General features: G+C 45.7%; 1 protein-coding gene across 6 annotated transcripts in view; it reads left to right on the top strand.

Annotated features, from left to right (window-relative positions):
• Su(var)2-10 (E3 SUMO-protein ligase Su(var)2-10) overlaps positions 1-17,903 on the top strand; it is an 82,104-nt gene extending 64,201 nt beyond the window's left edge. For 4 of the 6 annotated variants that reach the window (XM_076195916.1, XM_076195919.1, XM_076195917.1 and 1 more), the window contains one exon: positions 5,876-12,831. In XM_076195916.1, the coding sequence (XP_076052031.1) occupies positions 5,876-6,663 (788 nt within the window). In that variant the 3' untranslated portion in view covers positions 6,664-12,831. Of the gene's footprint in view, positions 1-5,875; positions 12,832-14,327 lie in introns of those variants that run through there. The other 2 variants (XM_076195920.1, XM_076195921.1) reach the window with 2 other exon arrangements.
• Positions 17,904-18,435: the final 532 nt, after the last annotated feature.

The following is an 18,435-nucleotide window of genomic DNA, read 5'->3' on the forward strand; positions in this document are numbered from 1 at the left end:
TGGTCGTGTAGTGCGTAGCATTGGTGGATCATGTTGGGAAGTCCTTTGAAGGATTGATGTGGCCCACAAATCGACTAATCTACGTCGGAAGCCATAGTTCCCGGCATCTTTCATGCCATGTTGGCGGATCCTCTCTTTCCGTTTTCTCTTCACTCTCCTTCCGTTTTCTCTTCACTCTCCTTCCGTTTTCTCTTCACTCTCCTTCCGTTTTCTCTTCACTCTCCTTCCGTTTTCTCTTCACTCTCCTTCCATTTTCTCTTCACTCTCCTTCCGTTTTCTCTTCACTCTCCTTCCGTTTTCTCTTCACTCTCCTTCCGTTTTCTCTTCACTCTCCTTCCATTTTCTCTTCACTCTCCTGTCTTCTCTTCACTCACCATCCGTTTTCTTTTCACCATCTATTTTCTCCTCACTCACCATCCGTTTTCTCCTCACCTTCCATTTTCTCTTCTCTACTCACCATCCATTTTCTCTTCTTCACTCACCTTCCATTTTCTCTTCTTCACTCACCTTCCATTTTCTCCTCACTTGCCCTCTGTTTTATTGTTACTCTTCCAATGTGGGAGGAAGTTTCAGGTGATTCATGATGGTCTTGGATAACGTGTTGGACATGTGATCGACAGCTGTTACATTCTGGATGAGAGTCAGTCTATGGATACTGTTATCACACACACATCCAACTTGTTGCCCACAAGAGTTGAGGTGCTGGCTTGCAGTGCAGCTATGCTGAAATTATTTCAGTCTTGGATGGGAATTGAATTCAGACTTCTGGATTAGCGGTTGTCAACGGTACCACTGCACCGTTGTGCTGTGCGTTTGTTTTTCCAGTTTGTCCGTAAATGTCTCATTGGTTTTCTTTGCATATTGTTACCACATTGGCACCTTTCCAATCCAGCGGCACTCTAACATTATGAGAATGTTACTTGGGGTCTGTGCTGAGGGAGTGAATGAAGCTCGAGTGAGTTTCATGGTTTTATTATGGTTAGTGCAAGTGTTGACCTAGGCTGGGTTGGCGGTCAGGCTCCGAGGCTGCCCTGACCGCAAAAGTGACCGCGGGCCTTGGGTCGCGCACTGGTGGTTACATGTACAGAAGAGAACTGAACATGGAGACCAAAACTTGCCTTCTTATATACACACCCTGCATACCGAAAGGTACCCAAGGACCCAGCCTTGAGGGAACATGGCTCGGCAGGGCCAAGGTTGTGCCTTCACGAGGATGCAAATGCCTGTAGTACAGGCGTAATATGGATTTAACCTACACAATAGTAATGCAAGGCCGAAGGCCAGCTGTTTCTACACCACATGTACATTCCTTGTCCATCCCATTTCTGCAGCGGCAATACTATAAGCCAAAATGTTGCATAGACGCACATGTGGGGGGGGGGGGACTGTTCACCACAGTGCCATCACATCTTTGTGTATTCTTCTTACTAATTGGTCTCGGTGGTTTCTTGGAATACAGTTTGAGATCCTGTCTGGTCCTGCCTGAGACTTTTCTCAGATTTTTGAGTAGTTTCGTCTCTTCACATACTTCCAGTGAGCTATATTATTTATTTTATTTTTTATTTATTCATTTTTTATCTTGTCATTACTCTTTCCTCCCATAGCCTATCCAATACGAGTCAAATATTTGCACCCACATTTGGTTGCCTGATGTACGATGATCCATCAGAATATGCACGTTATAAGATATAAAGTTACCGCTCTTATACTTGTCCTCTTTCACCCTGATTAAATATAACCACAGAAAATGTGATCAAGCATGTTCACAGAATATGGGGGTCACTCGGCTACTACTACAAAATAAATATACTGTAATCAGGACGCCAAGGCCAGCGTCATAGTATACCTACTCTTGATGCTTATGATGCTTACGTAGATGTCTACATACATATACCAAAGGCTTTTTACCCCTTACACGGGGGGGGGGTAGCTAAAAAGAAAAAGGCATAGAAAATACTACCACCCATTTCATTTCCCATATATTCCACTCCCCTCCACCCTCCTCCCTCCCTCCCTCCCTCCCATCTTGGCACCTCCTGGATGACGGGTCATCCCTGCATCCTGTCCACTGCCCTGGGTCAGAAGCAGTGTCGCAAGACACAGCACATCCACAGCAAGGCTGCTTCATAAATTTGGTGACCCCTCCGTCCCCTCATGCAGGAAAGGAGAAGACGGGGAGCAATCCCTTCGGGCTGCGTCAAATTTTTCTCATACATACTTCCTCACCCCCCATCCCCCACCCACTCCCCCTCATGCATCACACAGCCTCATCTATACACAACCCTTCTCCATCCACCCCTATCGTCATTGTTTTCTAGGGAATTCCTCCTCCATGTTGAACACTGATTGGGATTTTTAACCTCTTACATACTATGATGCCTACATAGGCATCATGAGGTGAGAGTGGGGACACGAGGGGGCCAACATTGTCATCCTGATTACAGTAAACCCTCAATATAATGGACGATATAGGAACAGGGGTCTGTCGTTATATCTGAAGATTTGTTATATCCGATGGAAATACCGGACAGATCTGTTATATCCTGATGTTTGTCCGGTATTAGAAATTGGTAGGATTAGAAATGACAGTAAATCCTCTGTTGTTATATTCAAAGGTCTGTTATAACCGAGGATCCCTCTGTTATAACGGATTTTCATCCATTATAGCGAGGGTTTGTCCAGTCAGATTTTTTTGTCTGTTATATATGATATCCAGTATATCAAGATCCATTATTTTGAGGGTTTACCGTATCTTTTGTGGTTGTAGCTGACTAACCTCTGAATTGTGTGAACTGGTTTGATCACATTTTCTGTGAGAATGAATAAATCAGCAGTGAGTTCATACTTTGCAACGCGAGTATTGTGATACATCATTGAATCGTTGTGCATCAGGCATCTGATGCTGCATGCGAGAATTTGACTCGTATTGAAGAGGTGAATCATTATATTAGTTTGGATGCAAAGGGGAGATTGTATGAAGGGGTGATTGTGCCAGTGGCTTCATAACAGACAGAAACTTGGAATTTAAGAAAGGCAGAGAGGAAAAGCATAAACGTATTTGAGGTGAAATGTCTGAGAATTATGGTATGGGTTACAAGGTTGGATAGAGCGGGAAACGAGGCAGTGGCTTCAGGCCCAGGGCAGGGACGACCCGTCACCTGTGAGGAGCTAAGATTAGAGGGACAAAAGGGTAGTGGATGGAAGTGGCTATGCATGTGCCTCTGACTTGGCTACCTCCCTTGTAAGGAGGAAAAAGTTCTTGATAGGTCTCTGTAATATTCTTCGTCGTTAATTAGGTTTGAAATTTGGCACCTTACTGTAGAAATTACGATTTATTGAAAGGACAAAAAGGTGGTGGAGAGGAGTAGAATGAGTGACTCGGCTATCTTCCTAGTAAAGGGGAAAAAAGCTCTTGGAAAATAGATCGATTTTAATTCATGTCACACACAATCCTCCAATTTCGTTCTTTTGCTACGGTCACTAGTAAACTCTTAAAATTCTCCCGAACAATTCCTTTGGAATTGTCATCTTACATCATTTTTCGAATCGTCTGTTTTAACAGTTTGGTCAATTGCCATTGACTGGCTGAACCCTGCCACTTGCAAGTTGGACCAAGGGTATGGGATATTAAATTCCACATTACAAAATCTTCTGCAAGGGATACCGTACTAGCCAAATCAACAATCATCACCTGTTTCTCGATTGCCATTTTTTTTAGTTGAATTAATCCAATTTGCTATTGTAAAACGTCCGCAGTCTCATTCGTGTTCATTGTCAATACGTATATCACCATTTCCCTGACCTTCAGTCAATGTGATTGTAGATTACTTTCCATTTTACAGTTCACCTTAACCACTTCAGTAGGAGTCAAATTCTCGCACACAGCATCGGCTGCCATATGAATGATGCATCACACAACTTGCATAATGAAATATAAAGTCATTGCTGTATTACTTGTTCTGTTTTACTTTGAGTAATAATAAACACAGAAAACATAATCAAACTCGTTCGCAGAATCCGGGGATAACTTGGGTACAATTGCAAGAAAATATACTCGTACGTAATCAAGGGGTCAACGCTGGCTGGCATCCTCGTCTACTCACTCCCTTGCGCCTCATGACGCTTACGTAGGCATCATCATACCAAAGCAGTTTATGGTATGTCGTTGCATGGTTGTCCTGTATTTCCGTATTAGATACGTCGCCTTAATTTACTCGTCGAATGGGACCCCACGTTCTCGCCTCCAAATCTCCGTAATTACTACCAGGAACCGCATAGTTTTCTTTAACTTTGAGAGCTGATTCGTATTTCCACCGTTCAGCCAGACCGTCTAGGGCAGTGTTTCTCAAACTTTTTTTTTACACCAGGGCACCTATGAATTAACCAAAACTTTGGGGCACATCATTGATTTCACCCCAAAAAAGGAACTAGTTCATTACAAACTCCCACAGATCATGTAAAATGAAAATATAAAAGATAAATGGAACGTGTTAAAAGATCCGGATTGTCACTCAATAATCAGAAGAGAGAGAGAGAGGGGGGAGGGGGGATCAGAAACGACTCATTTAAATCCCCGAGGAAATACAAAGGGAAAGGTTTATCCATGCCATTGCTTCTTAATTAAAGTTGAAGGAATTTATCTTTCAGTTCAAAATGTCAAATGGCGAGGAGTCGACGCTGATCATTAATTAAACCTCATTTTTGGTGTCTCTAAAATATATGAAAATCATACCAATTTTTAAAATATAAGCATATTTGATTAAATCTTCCGTTATCTTGGGGCTCACCTGGCTACCTTCCAGGGTGTATTAATTAGTGCGCCTGGGCGTACCGTTTGAGGAAACCCTGGTCTAGGGAAAGATGACGACAATGTCCAATGGCCTTAGCTGGTGTCGTGGAAGTTGCAAACTGGCCCAGCAGATGGACTAGTTGAATCGTAGCTACCTCGTTATATGCGTAGCAACCGATTGGATGAAGAAGTGAGGGAGGGAGGATAGGTAGCCAGAAACTAAAAAAATGAATAAATAAATAAATAAAAAAGGGAAGCGGAGCCTTCGTAGTAACGTCCAAAATGTGGAATTTTGTGTTTGTGCCTTCTGCATGGTGTTGTCGTAATAGATTTTGCTGTAACGTGTGGTTCTTGTCAGCAAGGGGCAGATTCTAGACCAGAAGGATGCAGTGTAAGATCCGATGCATTAACGAAAATTGTTGATGGGAATAAAACCGAACTTAGAAACGGCGTAACTTGAAGTGTAGAATCCGATGCGTTGACGTAATTTGTCAGGCAGGATCAAGAACAAACTTGGAAGATGTGTAACTTTCAGCATAGGATCCAGTTTGTCAACATTAATTGTTGGACGATGGTAAGAACAAACCAAGAAAATGTGTAACTTCAGGCGTCGACGACAAGGAATTCAGGCAGCAATACGAGTTTATAAATTTCCAGGCACTTCATCAGAAAGGGGTTTTCTTGAAAAGGAGTTGTGTGTGATGAAATGTAGTGAAAAACAAGCGCTGGTGTCCCTTCGCCATTCAAGTCGAACACGTCAATCGATCGACCTGTTGCTCCGAGGTTCCTTCCTCTTGCAGAAGGCGGGCCCGTCTTTGGCCGACGTGGAAACAAACGAATTGCAAACCTACGTAGTTTTGCGAATAATTAATATGGGTTATATCCAAGCAGAGACGTGGGTGATTGTTGATAACGTAACACTACTAGTACGTGAGATTAATCCTTCTCGCTTGGTGCTTTAACCTGGCTAAATTTAGTGTGGTAGTATTAACTAGTCTAAGACATTAACAATCTAGTCGTAAGTTTTTAAATGTTGGACTGCTAGACTAACCAGTTGCACTCAGTAATTAGATCACCTTATTACAGGCTCGTCGAACGGCACAGGTCTCCTGGCCCCCGTAGTCGGAGGTGGGTCGACTTTTACTCCTCCTTCCTCAGGGTCTGTCAGTCCTCAAGTTATTTGCCTTGACAGCCCCGCCTCCTCACCTTCCCCGCCGCCCCGTCGTTCCGCCGCGGCGGCGGCAGCAGCAGCAGCAGCAGCAGCTGCCGAGCCAGCTACCGTAACCTTGGTTCCTTCACAGACCTCTTCCGCCTCTTCCTCCTCCTCCTCCTCTTCCTCCACCACTACCTCACCTTCCGTCTCCACGGCCTCGGTCACGGCCGCCAGCGTGAGTGCAACGGCGGAACTGTGTCGGCAGGTGCTGGGGACTGCGGCCAGCACGGCGGCGGCGGCGGCGGCGGCAGGAGTGGGAGCTTCGACCGTGGTGCTTAACAACGGAGGGAGCACCACTCCGTTGTCGGCCCTGCAGGGCTCCTGTGCGCTCGCCGGTAGCAGCAGCAGCAGAAGCGGAAGCGGGAGCCCGGTGCCGGCCGCCACCATCACTCCCATCGGTGCACCGCCCTGCAACACCAGCCCGTTCTTACCGTCGGCCACCACGACCGAGTCCCTCTCCGCCGCCAACCCCTTCAGCTTGCCCGCCACCTCAGTCGCTTCCTCGGCCACCAGTAACATCACAAACCCGTCCCTGCTGGGCGCGTCGGCCACGTACCCACTTCCCGCCGCCTTACAGAACCTCTTTAATCCCTTGGGGATGATCCCCCCGACCTCGATGCCCAGCAGTCTGCCCTTTCGGCCAGGGGACCGATTCGTGTGAACGGGGCGGGTCGTAGTCGTCACTCTAGGTGGCCGACCAAGTGCGAGTGATGAACTGGTGCCGCCGCCGCCGCCGCCGCACCACCGTGCACGAGGGCCACAGGTGGGCCGTGCACTCCGAGTGTCGTAGATCTAACCAGAGGACGGACTGGTGTATAAAGTGACTAAAAACTGGACACGAACTACGTATACATGAGGTCACGGGCTCGGCATGACCGTGCATGCTGCATGTGTATAAATAGAGTGATGACGGTTCGATACGTCGACCCTCTTTCGGTGATGCAAAACGCGTATCGGGAATTGTGTCGGTGTACGGAAGGCGAAGCGAATAGTTCGATGGTGGGCCACATTAGCCCCGGGAGAGTTGGCACAGGTACCACTCGGCCTCGGTGTTCGGGGCACAGGGTGCCAGCGGCCGTGTTATACGAACTTGGCAACACGTAGGCGATGGGCTAACGTTAGTTGTAGACCCAGAAGTACAAGAGGGTTTTTTTTTTTTTTTTTTCTGATGGAGACTGTTCTGAAAGGAACTAGTTGGGTATGTAAGGGTGTTCTTGCGTAGGCCACTCTTTTCATGTGCAAAAGTCTGCATAGCCTATCCGTAGCAAGTGCCCCCCCCCCCAGTACATGCACACACACACCTATGCGAGATACAGAGACGGGACACCATAAGCATAGCTCTCCTTCCCATGACATACAACTAGGTTAATACACGTAAACACACAGACACATACATCTATGCACATATGATTATTGGAAATCAAGGATATAGGTTAAGTTGAAGCCGTACATGAATATGAGGCGACGTAGGATAAAATTGGAGACTGGGAAATGGGACCCATCGAATATTGCTCCTTTCCAGTATACTACAATTAGGTAAATACATTTGGGTAGAAACACAGTCACACACATCTACAGACATACAGGTACACAGTCACACACATCGGTGCACATACACGTACACAAACACGTTTCGAGGGCGTAAATACTATTCACAAGAGAACACCCCTGATACTACGGACAAACACCTACAGGTGTCGTTTTGTGAGTATGGAAGGGCGAAACCAAAGTTTAGCGTAGTACCATCAGGCACAGTAGTGCGTAAGGCCGAGGGGCATTTGGTCGCAGTACTCTTGAGGAAATGAGGCTTTTGATGCTGGTCGTGCATATTGGTGGTTTTTTTTTTCTTTAAGAGTGTGGGAATAAGTAAATTTCCATTAGAAATGTAATTTTTATTTTTATGGCAAAAATATTTTCATTTGATGCCGGACACCAATAGAACGATGAAAGCAAACGTGAAAGAACTTGTTTTCCTGAGTGTACAGAGTAGTCTAGGAAATGGTGTGATGGGTAGGGGGAACAGGCGACGTAATGTGTAGAGCAGTGTCGGTACGTACGTAGGGACGGTGTCGTGGGAATTGCTTAAAGTACAAATGCACTACGCCAATGTTGTATATTCCTCTATCAGATGTTAGGAAGGGAGTGCGAATTTGCAGGCATGCGGCGGATCAAGAAGTCTCTTGGATGAGAACCGACGAGACGGTGGAGCCACACGTACGAAGAAGGAGGAGGAGGAGGAGTAGGCAAGAAGGATAAATTCAAGGAGATGCGCAGCTGAAGCTCCTGGTGCTGAAGAGTCGTACGGAGACGTCGTAGACGGAGGACCACCTCAGTGACTCGTCATGACCCCATTCGTTGAGCAGGCAGTGCCGTTGCCGTAGAACGAGTCCGGGTTGGTCGGTGGACTCTGAAGAGCACTTTACTGCAGAATGGCAGGGCCGTAACGGCGTAAGAAGAAGAGCAGCTCCGTGCAAATGCGGCATCGGGAGCCGAGATATAATTAAAGGATACTCTGACGTTTCAAGTACCTTGGACTTGCTGTGGTGATCCGTTGAGGTTTGGGTCACTTTGTTTCCGTTTTAGATCCACTGTTTATCGCAGCTGGGGCATCAGTGGTAACAAGACTGTCTACGTAGTGAAGAAATCGGTCGAGGTTCTTCTTGCCCAAACAAGTTCCTCCGTACGAAAGGAACTCTGGAGGTAGAAGGGTGACCTATCAATCGCAGATAAATAAAATAAAAAAAATTGTGTATATACGAGTGATAATGTATGTATACATGTATAGATATATACATACATTTTGCAGTTATATATGTATATATACTTTCAACTTGAGCATCTCTCCGCACAAAGTGGGGCTCACCGATGGGTGCCCGTGCGATGACGGTTTCTTAACTGTGTGCGAGTTGAGGTGAAGGTGGCACCTTACTGCTTGCTAAAGTAAACACAACTGTATTTATGGTCCTTGTAGAACTGAATTTAGTAAGCAGGTACTCTCTTTGTGTGTCTCCCATTTCTCTTTTTTGTTTTCTCTCACACCACAAACTCTTTTTCTTTCTCTTTTCCTCTCTCCCGTACACCACGGATGGACTCTCCGACCGACGCCCACCGCTGAGGACGAGTTTTGTAACCCATAGGTTGAACGGGGAAGGAGAGGACCTTTTTTCCTCGCTTCTCGTCTCAAGGGACGGCAGCAGCAGCAGCACGCGGGAAGGGGTACAATCTCAAGACCAAACAAAAAGACGAATGAATGTTGAAGTACGACTGAATGGAGCCTACATTCAAGAAATTGCATAACTCGATGTTTGGAGATACACCGATCAACTGAAAACCATTTGTAAACACAACAAAAGCACATGAAAAGAACGGAAAAACAACAGCAAAAGGTGCTCATTTATTCGTTATCTTTTATGGCTTGATGATATCTTTGGATTTGTGGCAGTCGTTGCATTTTGAACTGAAAGAATTGTATTAAAACATGCGGGCACGTATAGGGAAAAATGAGAATAAATCGTTAAAAAAAAATAAGGTTGGTAGCATATGACCTTTTAGATTTACGACCAATATATCGGAATGACTTGATTGTAATTCAAGAATGCTCATACTCTGTCTCCCCATCAACTTTTCTACTTTGTTTCGTCCATCCTGTCCACCTGTTTTTTTATATCTATTCCGCTCCTGCCTGTCGTACACCTTCCATGTCTATTCCGTGCACTCCCATACACCTCTCCAATTCCTGTAGAGTTCCTTGTTGGTGTTCTCTTTGTACATACATATACCAAAGGCTTTTTTCCCCCTTATAAGGGAGGTAGCCAAAAAACAAAGGCATAGAAACCACTCCCACCCATTCCATCCCCCACATACTCCACTCCCCTCCACCCTCCCTCTTATCTTGTACCTCCTGAATGACGGGTCATCCCTGCATCATCTCGCCTACTGCCCTGGGTCAGAAACAATGCAGCAAGACAAAGCACTTCCACAGCAAGGCCGCTTCATTTAATCGGCGACTCTCCCCCCCCCTTCTCTCTGAGCTCTTCCTACCTGTGCTTGTCAAATGTTTTAAGATATTGTTCATTTGTTTATTTATTTATTAAGTGAAGTGGCCTTGCTGTGGATGTGCCGTCTTGCTGCATTGCTTCCAACCGAGGGGAATGAGCAGGATGCACGGATGACCCGTCATCCAAAAGGAGCTAAGATGAGGGGGGGGAGAGGGTGGTGGAGGGGAGTGGGTGCTTGCTTTTTGATTTGGCTACCTCCCAGGTGAAGGGGAAAAAGCCCTTGCTATATATAGATTAATTTATTTTATCTTATTTATTTATTTATTTATTTTATTATTATTATTATTATTTTTTTTTTCATTCATGTTTGTTTTATTTAAATTTATTTCTGAGCCTGGTGCTTGCTCCGTTTTACCCCCACACAAACATTAACACATTTACAGAATCATGAAAGGCTACCTCCCTTGGAAAGAGGAAAAAAGCCTTTGGTATATGTATGTATAGAAGTCTCAGATAGAGAAGACTTACTAATTCAGGATAAGAGAAACACGAGAGGACATGGAATTAAGCTCAAAAAAGGACAGTCATAGAAGAGACCTGAAAAAGAACACTTTTCCCCACAGAATGGCGGATGTCTGGAACATGCTTGGCGGGAAAAAAAAAAAAAAGTACGTGAATTTAAGGACGAGTTAGATATGGTGAGATACAGAGATGGGACACCATGAGCGTAGCTCCCCTTCCCATAAAATACAACTAAACATTCCTACTGTTCCTTATGTACCTATTTTCCTGAAGTGGCCCAACACTGTTTCTATTAACACAATCCAAATGTACTTTCTTGTAAAAACGGTCTCTCTTCTTGACTTTCGGACATTCCTGTGGACCAGTAACGGGTACACTTGCAAGTGATGGTCGTGTGAGGCGAACATCAGGCCTAACCCCAAGGGGGGACCGACAAAATAATCCCTCTGGGATTAACCCATGGTTCATCAATTTGTACTCGTATTTCCTCCACAGTTTTCACGTAAGTGAAAATTGGCAACTATTACTATCCGCCAGTGACACAAATATGGACGAACATTTCCTCCCAGAGAGGAGGACCAGAGGATTGTTGGCAGTTAATGTGGGTTTCCGTTGAGCCACTACAATTCGAAGCAACAATTATTATCGATACTCTATCCGTCGATCTGTTCCATTTTCCTTTTTATTCATCTGTCTATCTTTATACTGAGGGCTCTTTCCCCTCGTTAGGGAGAGTTAAGGCACGTACCCACTGACCTGTAATAAGTAGGCATGCACCCACTCTGATCTTATCCACCATTCATTTATCCGTAAGTTGTTGTATCCATGCGCAAGTATTTTGCCTTTGCACGTACCCACTCTGACCTGTAATACGTAGGCAAGCACCCACTCCGCTCCTATCCACCATTCATTTATCCGTATGTTGTTGCTGTATCCATACCCAAGTATTTTGCATTTATCACCTGTAAACTGTTTACCTGAATTTTAGTTGAATTTCCTTTCTTTGAACGTTTCCACTCATCACCTCTGCTGCTCTGGTGTCATTTATGGACTGCCTCTCTCTTCTTGCATAGCTTGCAAAACGTCAAGTTCCTCTAACTTGTTCGTCCACGACATTATTCTTAGATAATTTAGTTCCTCTCCTTGCCCTGCACAAGTACCACTCTCCATGGTCAGTTGTTTCTCAAGGAGGAAGCTACAGGTGTATGTTTTGAATTGTAAGAATGAAGGAAGCTGCAAGAGACCATAAGGCCTATATTAGGCAGTTCCATGTCTAATACCACCTGTCATCCCCATCCATAAAGTTGTCTAACCGTTTCTTAAAACAATTGATAGTGTTGGGGAAAAACGAGACAAAAAGTTTATTAAATGGAAATGGGAATAGAAGAACTCTTGAAATACGAGTTGGAAGAAAGACGAGTGGACGGAGGAACGTGGATGGATCATACGAGACGGTCTGCTCGAGCGAGACGGTTGGTTAGGCGTAAGAGAGGAGCGTCCTCGTGACTTTTGACTCCCGTTGCGCGTGTCCCCCTTTCGTTCCTACCCACTTGATCGTACGAAGATGACAAACAAAGAATCGGAACAAAGGCAAGAGCATTAGAAGATGAAACGCATGTAGTCTGTAGAGAACGGATCGCCTTTGAAGTGACGGAGTGTGAGGGAAAGGGAACACGGCTTTGTCCAAGTTGTTCAAACGTGTAGATCGAACGGAACAGGATAGGTTTGGATAGACTGTGAATTCGTCAACATGTTCCTTGGGTTCTCTCCTTCAGGTGGGTAACCCACGGTCAGTAGAGTTTGTAGGAACAAACAAAAGATACATACAGAGGAGAAAGAAAAAGGGATTAAAGAATGGTGTGCACAAAGAGAAGTGGGAAGATTAAAGACGATGCGAACACGGGATAATAGTAGAGAACTTGGACGAGTTCAGAGTAAGACGGAGAAAGGAAGGGAACATCGAGGAAAGGCTGCATTGGGAGGAACAACGACGTGTACGGTTGAAATCCGATAAGATCCGTAAATTTGTAAAACGTGAAGCGAGGAAAAATGGTCCCATCCTTATTCCGATTTGGGAGCTAAAGAATCTTTCTTACGGGCGGGGAGGTGACCCGTCTTGTGGGGAGGGATGCTGAAGCCGTTAAAATATACGTATTTGCATACACACATGTATACATGCTTGCATACCTTTAAAGGTTATCACACAGAAATGCGTATTTCTACAAGTCGGAGTTTCCGACGTCTGCCAAGGATTAAAAGGTAATTCTGTTATATCTGTATTTGTATTTAATAAATATTCTTTAGAAATAGCTTGAGCTTGTTTAAGTTTAACAAAGAAAGCACCAGTATTACATTGAAGTGGGTTTTGACGGAGGAAGAGTTGACGAGCCTGTGTAAAAGGGGAACTTGTGTCGTTTGATTTTCTGTGCCGCCTCTGGAAGAAGAATGTAAAGGGAAGGCAAGTCGCCCTAACAGCTCTCGTTTTTCGTCGTATGCGGCGGCACCTACTCTCTCTCTCTCCGACAACTGTGCTCAGTTCTTCCGATCCCCTCTCCCCTTTTGTATTTTACAGATATTTTCTTTTTCTCTGTCTCTTTTCTCTCTCTCTCTCTCTCTCTCTCTCTCTCTCTCTCTCTCCTACCACTACTACTATTCCTTCTGTTCCTTAATACATCTTTGTCCTCTGCATAAAGGAATTAATTACTTCCTCATTTATCCCATCTTGTCCCCTTGATTACCCCATCTAAATTATCCGTGCATCTATGTGCCCTGTCCAACTCCTCGTCTCTCGAAATTGCGATTGTTGCTTCGATTCTTAACGGATCGGAAACCTGCAGCCCCACGGTTGCTGGCATCGGTCCTCTGAACCTCTCGTAGATCTCCCAAGGGAAGAAACGTTGGGGCGTCGTCCCTCGTGTGACTGTGGAGCCGTTTCTACGCAGCCAACTTGCAGTAATAAGAGAATGGGAACTATCCCCGGCTGACGGTTGGTTCTCCATGTGGCTAAAGACCGAGGACATCTTCGACCAAGCTCGGAGACAGAGTGTCAGCCCCTCGGGGCTCCGCATACGGTTAAAGGCGGCGAAGGTGTTGACGGGTTTTTGAAAACGGGCGATATGTCTCTCCGTAGTACTTCGTTCGTTTAGCAGGACACCTCCCCCCCCCCCCCAACTTGGAGGTGTCTGTCGTTGGATCCTGCATTCTTTCAGTCTTCCAGTCACAATAATGTTTTCCGTAAGTTTATTTGTTCTCCCGTAGTCCTCGTATTATGGTCTCTCCATACGTACGTACACTTTCTGGAGAATCCTCTTTTATTTTTAATGTATTTATTATGTTATTATTTATGAAGAAAATTAGTAATCGGCGTCATTTGATTAGAAGATTATCTTTTTGTCATTTGTCTAGATTCTAGAGAAAAAGAAAACATGTTGAATGATGTCATCGAGTGTGAGGTTTTATTTTTGAGAGGAGGTGGGTGTTAATAATATTGAAATGCCCTTGGAAAGCTGCGGGGCAGAAATGATCAGGTATCGGAAGGTGACGCCAAACCTCCCGAAGGCGGCACAGGAGGAACAATGTTGAATTATGGCGAGTTTATGCAAGTCCATGTGAACCTCTCTCGCAGTCCGCTTCTACGGATTTGTAAATATGTGCAGAACCAGAATTCTTCGAGCAGCTAGAGAAGTGATGACAGGTCGTGACGGTTTTGGTTCTGTTTTCGCACGAAAAGTGGGTCAGACAGTTGCGTTAGGGGCACGGGTATATACGCAGAATTGTACTGAATGTCAAGCATCTCTGTCTGCAGGAATGGCGCGTGCACAAGAAGCAAGACGAGGCGGTGGAGAGCGACGACCAGAAAGGAGGGTCACTCCGTCAGGACAGGAGGAGGAGGAGAGGCTGCTTCGAAGTAATTGTGAGACGGAAGTGAGTTGGTGTATGTCGGAGACGGAGCAGTCCAGAATGCGGCGGGCCTCTTTAAGATCGTGGCAGAAGATTCCGTCTCTGAGTGGATGCGGGACGGTTCTTCAGCCCAACCGACACCCAAGTCTCGTGAGTCGGGAGACGGCAAGAAAGACGACAAATTTAATTGACATATCAAACGATCGTGGGGGGGCAGCGGACCTCCTGTGTCCCCCCACCAGGCGAGTAGTTACGAGGGCGCATCAGTGCAGTTCGTTTCCGGAACAAACGACTGGAACGAAGAGGAAGCTAGGTATCGAGAACTCGTGTCGGAAATCCTCGTCTTCGAAGGCCGAGACGGGGAACTCGTTTTGGTGTCGTCAGCAACACTGAAGATACTTTCCTTCGAACAGCAAGACGAGCAACTTGTCTGTGCAGGCGACGAGGCGGTGGACGAGGCGGTCGTCTCGGGTAGTTCCTTTCGGAGTAATTCAGTGATGAACTCGTGGTCGTCAGGAGCACATATGAAGAGTTAACGACCACCAGGTGAATACGAGGAGGCTTTAGTAAACACAAAATAGAGGCTATGCAGATTAATGGATCGCGGAACTGGAGACCTCTTGGAAATTGACCCGCCCCGTGCAAGCAGGAGATGAACTGTGTGTGTGTGTGTGTGTGGTGCTGGATGGTCTGTGTAAACGGCGAGACTTACATGGGTCGTGTACATAAAGAAGAGGAGGGACATGAGGCATGGAGGTTGTGTGTGTGTGTATTTAGGACTTTAAGTTAATCGCCCTCTGTGAGCGCCCGGACTGTCGGGTATCTTCGGGTAGCCGTGGAGGGTAAGCGGCAAGTGTGGTTTTTCTATAACCTTTTCTTTGTTTTTTTATTTTCTCATCATTATTAATATTTTTTTTTCCAGAGGGTAAACGATTATTTTTTAATAAAATTTGTGTATTTGATATGTTCATTTACGTGTCAAATATTGTGTATTTACACAAGTTTCATTTAATTTTTCGTTCTGTTTTTAAACGTGACTCTAGAGTAGTCGACTGAAGAAAAATAAGGTAATAGAATGATCATACATTGCTCTTGTCGTAAAGAAAGATAAAATAAGGACGACGACGAAAAAGAATAAGCGTTTACAATGTCAATCCACGCGGGCATCAAGCGAACAATTGAATCCTAGGGATCCCACCAGACTTCAGGTCACCGAGTTCTTGTTCCGCTGTCCCTTGAGCATAATGGGCAACAGATTCTAGGAATTCTGTGCGTAATTTTGTACTTGACGGTTGTAACATTGTGTGTGTGTGCACATGTGTATGTCTACTGCGTGTGTGTGTGTGTGTGCATGCATGCATGTGTATGTGTAAGATGGTTATAAAGATCTTTCGGAATGCTTAGCTGGGGAAGGAATATTTTTTTGAGCATTATGGGTGGAAAATGGAATTATGGATATCTTTCTATATGATATATATATATATATAATATATATATATATATATATTCTTTTTTTTTAATTGGGGAAAAAATGTACAAAATTATTACAATGTTCTGGAGTGGTAGTGTAGATTTTGGAAAAAAATATTTGGAACCAAAAGGAAAATAAATAAATAAAAAATGTACGAGACTTTGAAAAATATTCCTAGTGTCAAGAAACGTCTAGATTGCAGAACTTTCATTCCGAATATGAAGAATGCCATAATTGTAAAATTTTGCGATAAAGGTTATTTGTACATTCTTCGATTACGCAGCTGTGGACAAAGACCAATGAGAAACGAGTGCAATTTATTATTATTATTATTATTATTATTTATGTATGTGCACACATACGCGATTTGACGGTGTAGTGGGTACGACTACCAATTCAGTGATCTGAGTTTGAGTCTTGCCCTGGGCTACATTTTGGACTGGCACCCCACCTCAGGTGGGCAAGGAGTTGGTTTTGTGTGTGTGTGTGTGTGTGTGTGTATACGGTCATGGCATTACCCATAGATTGGACCACGTACGAGGTTTGAGCTTTCATCTGGAAGGGTAATAGCTGTCGATCATGAGTCCAACACGTGATTCAGGGAATCGTGGTTTGCAGGGGGAGTGTCACAGATGAGCCCCGTTCATGGCCTCAAGGGTTTGTCCACACTGCAAGTCGTTACTGGACCCCTTGAGCATTTTCTCTCTCCCCCCTCCCCCCCCCTCTCTCTCTCTCTCTCTCTCTCTCTCTCTCTCTCTCTCTCTCTCTCTCTCTCTCTCTCAGACATTGATCACAAGTCGAACGAATGACCCAATATGCGAAAGATGAATGCACGTGCATACACATGGGCATGCGCACATACACATACGTGCACACACACGCACACGTACATGACAGTCGGAACACAGCTTGCTGGTGCTGAAAGCTTCACTGAGATTGCAAGCTGTTACTGTCCCCCTTGAGTAAGGGGAAGGGAGATGCAAGGCCGCAGGTGGTTTGGCCGTAGAACTGCTCTCTGTCTGTCTGTGTCGTGTGGCAGAGCCATTTTTTGCCGATCGCAAATCCGGCATCTTTTCCAAGAGCCTACTTGTGTACACACGTACATGCGCATACACACGCCCGTGCGTACACACACACACACACACACACACACACACACACACACACACACACACACACACACACAACTTGTACACCACACGTTGTGTGCATTGTCCTAGTACGGCGGCACACGCACTGATAAAACGTGACAAACGACACTAAGGGATTTACGAAAAAAAAGAAAAAGAAAAAACATTCCCTCGAAGCAAGACGGCTCCTTTGCGAGTAGCTGCGTAACCGTGGTCCGTTGTGGGTGCCAGGCGCCTTTGCCCTTAAGTAGGTCGTTAGGTTCTTCTGGAATAAGCTTTGTCCTACGCGGAGGACTGCGTGCATGACCAGGGAGCTCAATCGCCTCCTCCTCCTCCTCCTCCTCCTCTTCCTCCTCCTCTTCCTCCTCTCCTTTTCCCTCCTCTCCCCCCTCCCCTCCCTCCCTCCTCCCTCCTCTCCCCCCTTTCCTCCCTCCTCTTCTACCTTACTGCCTCTTCCTGTCCCCCCTCACTCCCTTCTTTCCCCTCCTCACTGCCTCTTCTCCCTTCCCTCCCTCCTCTTCTCCCTCACTACCTCTTCCTCTCCCCCCTCACTCCCTCCTTTCCCCATCTTCACTGCCTCTTCCTCTTCCTTTCCCCTCCTCACTTCCTCCTCCTCTCCCTCCACACTGCCTCTTCCTTTCCCCTCTTCTTCCTTTTCCTCTCCCTCCTCTTTGCCTCTTCCTTTCAAAACTCTTCCCCCTCTACCTCTTCCTCTCCCTCCTCACTGCCTCTTCCTCTCCCTCCTCACTGCCTCTTCCTCTCCCTCCTCACTGCCTCTCCCTCTCCCTCCTCACTGCCTCTTCTTCCTCCTCACTGCCTCTTCCTCTCCCTCCTCACTGCCTCTTCCTCTCCCTCCTCACTGCCTCTTCCTTCCCCTCCTCCCCCTCTTCCTTTCCCCTCCTCCCCCTCTTCCTTTCCCCTCCTCTCCCCCCTTGCCACCCCCTAATCCTACCCCTCCGCCTGTGTGGGACGACCGACAAGCCAGGGTCAGTCACTCGGTGCTGCATGACGACCGTGCGATCATCATCGGCAGGTCGTCGGTTCGTCATTACAGTATGTCGGTCCTTTCCGACTCTTGAGCCCCCCCCCCCCCACCACCACGTACTACAATATTCATCCTGTCGCAAAGAAGGCGGAATTCCAACAATTGTTTTTTTTTCCCGGGTAGATACGTTTTTGTGTTGGTTTATGTCGTTAGTCTTCTTTTTTTTTTTATCCCTCTGTCCGTGAGTGATGGACCGACCGAAGCGATTTGGTACTTCTTCCCGTTTTCCTTTGTATGATAATGGGTCGCCCCCCAACAGATGGGGCAAAGTTCCGTAATGTGTATGTTCTTCTTTTTACCTGTATGTGTTATTTACACATTGAATATTTGAATAATAAAGAGTATTTATTCCTAATGAATCGTGTTT

The sequence above is a fragment of the Oratosquilla oratoria genome, chromosome 12, assembly GCF_046742065.1.
Source record: "Oratosquilla oratoria isolate Oo_2021 chromosome 12, ASM4674206v1, whole genome shotgun sequence".
NCBI classification, from domain to species: Eukaryota; Metazoa; Arthropoda; class Malacostraca; order Stomatopoda; family Squillidae; genus Oratosquilla; species Oratosquilla oratoria.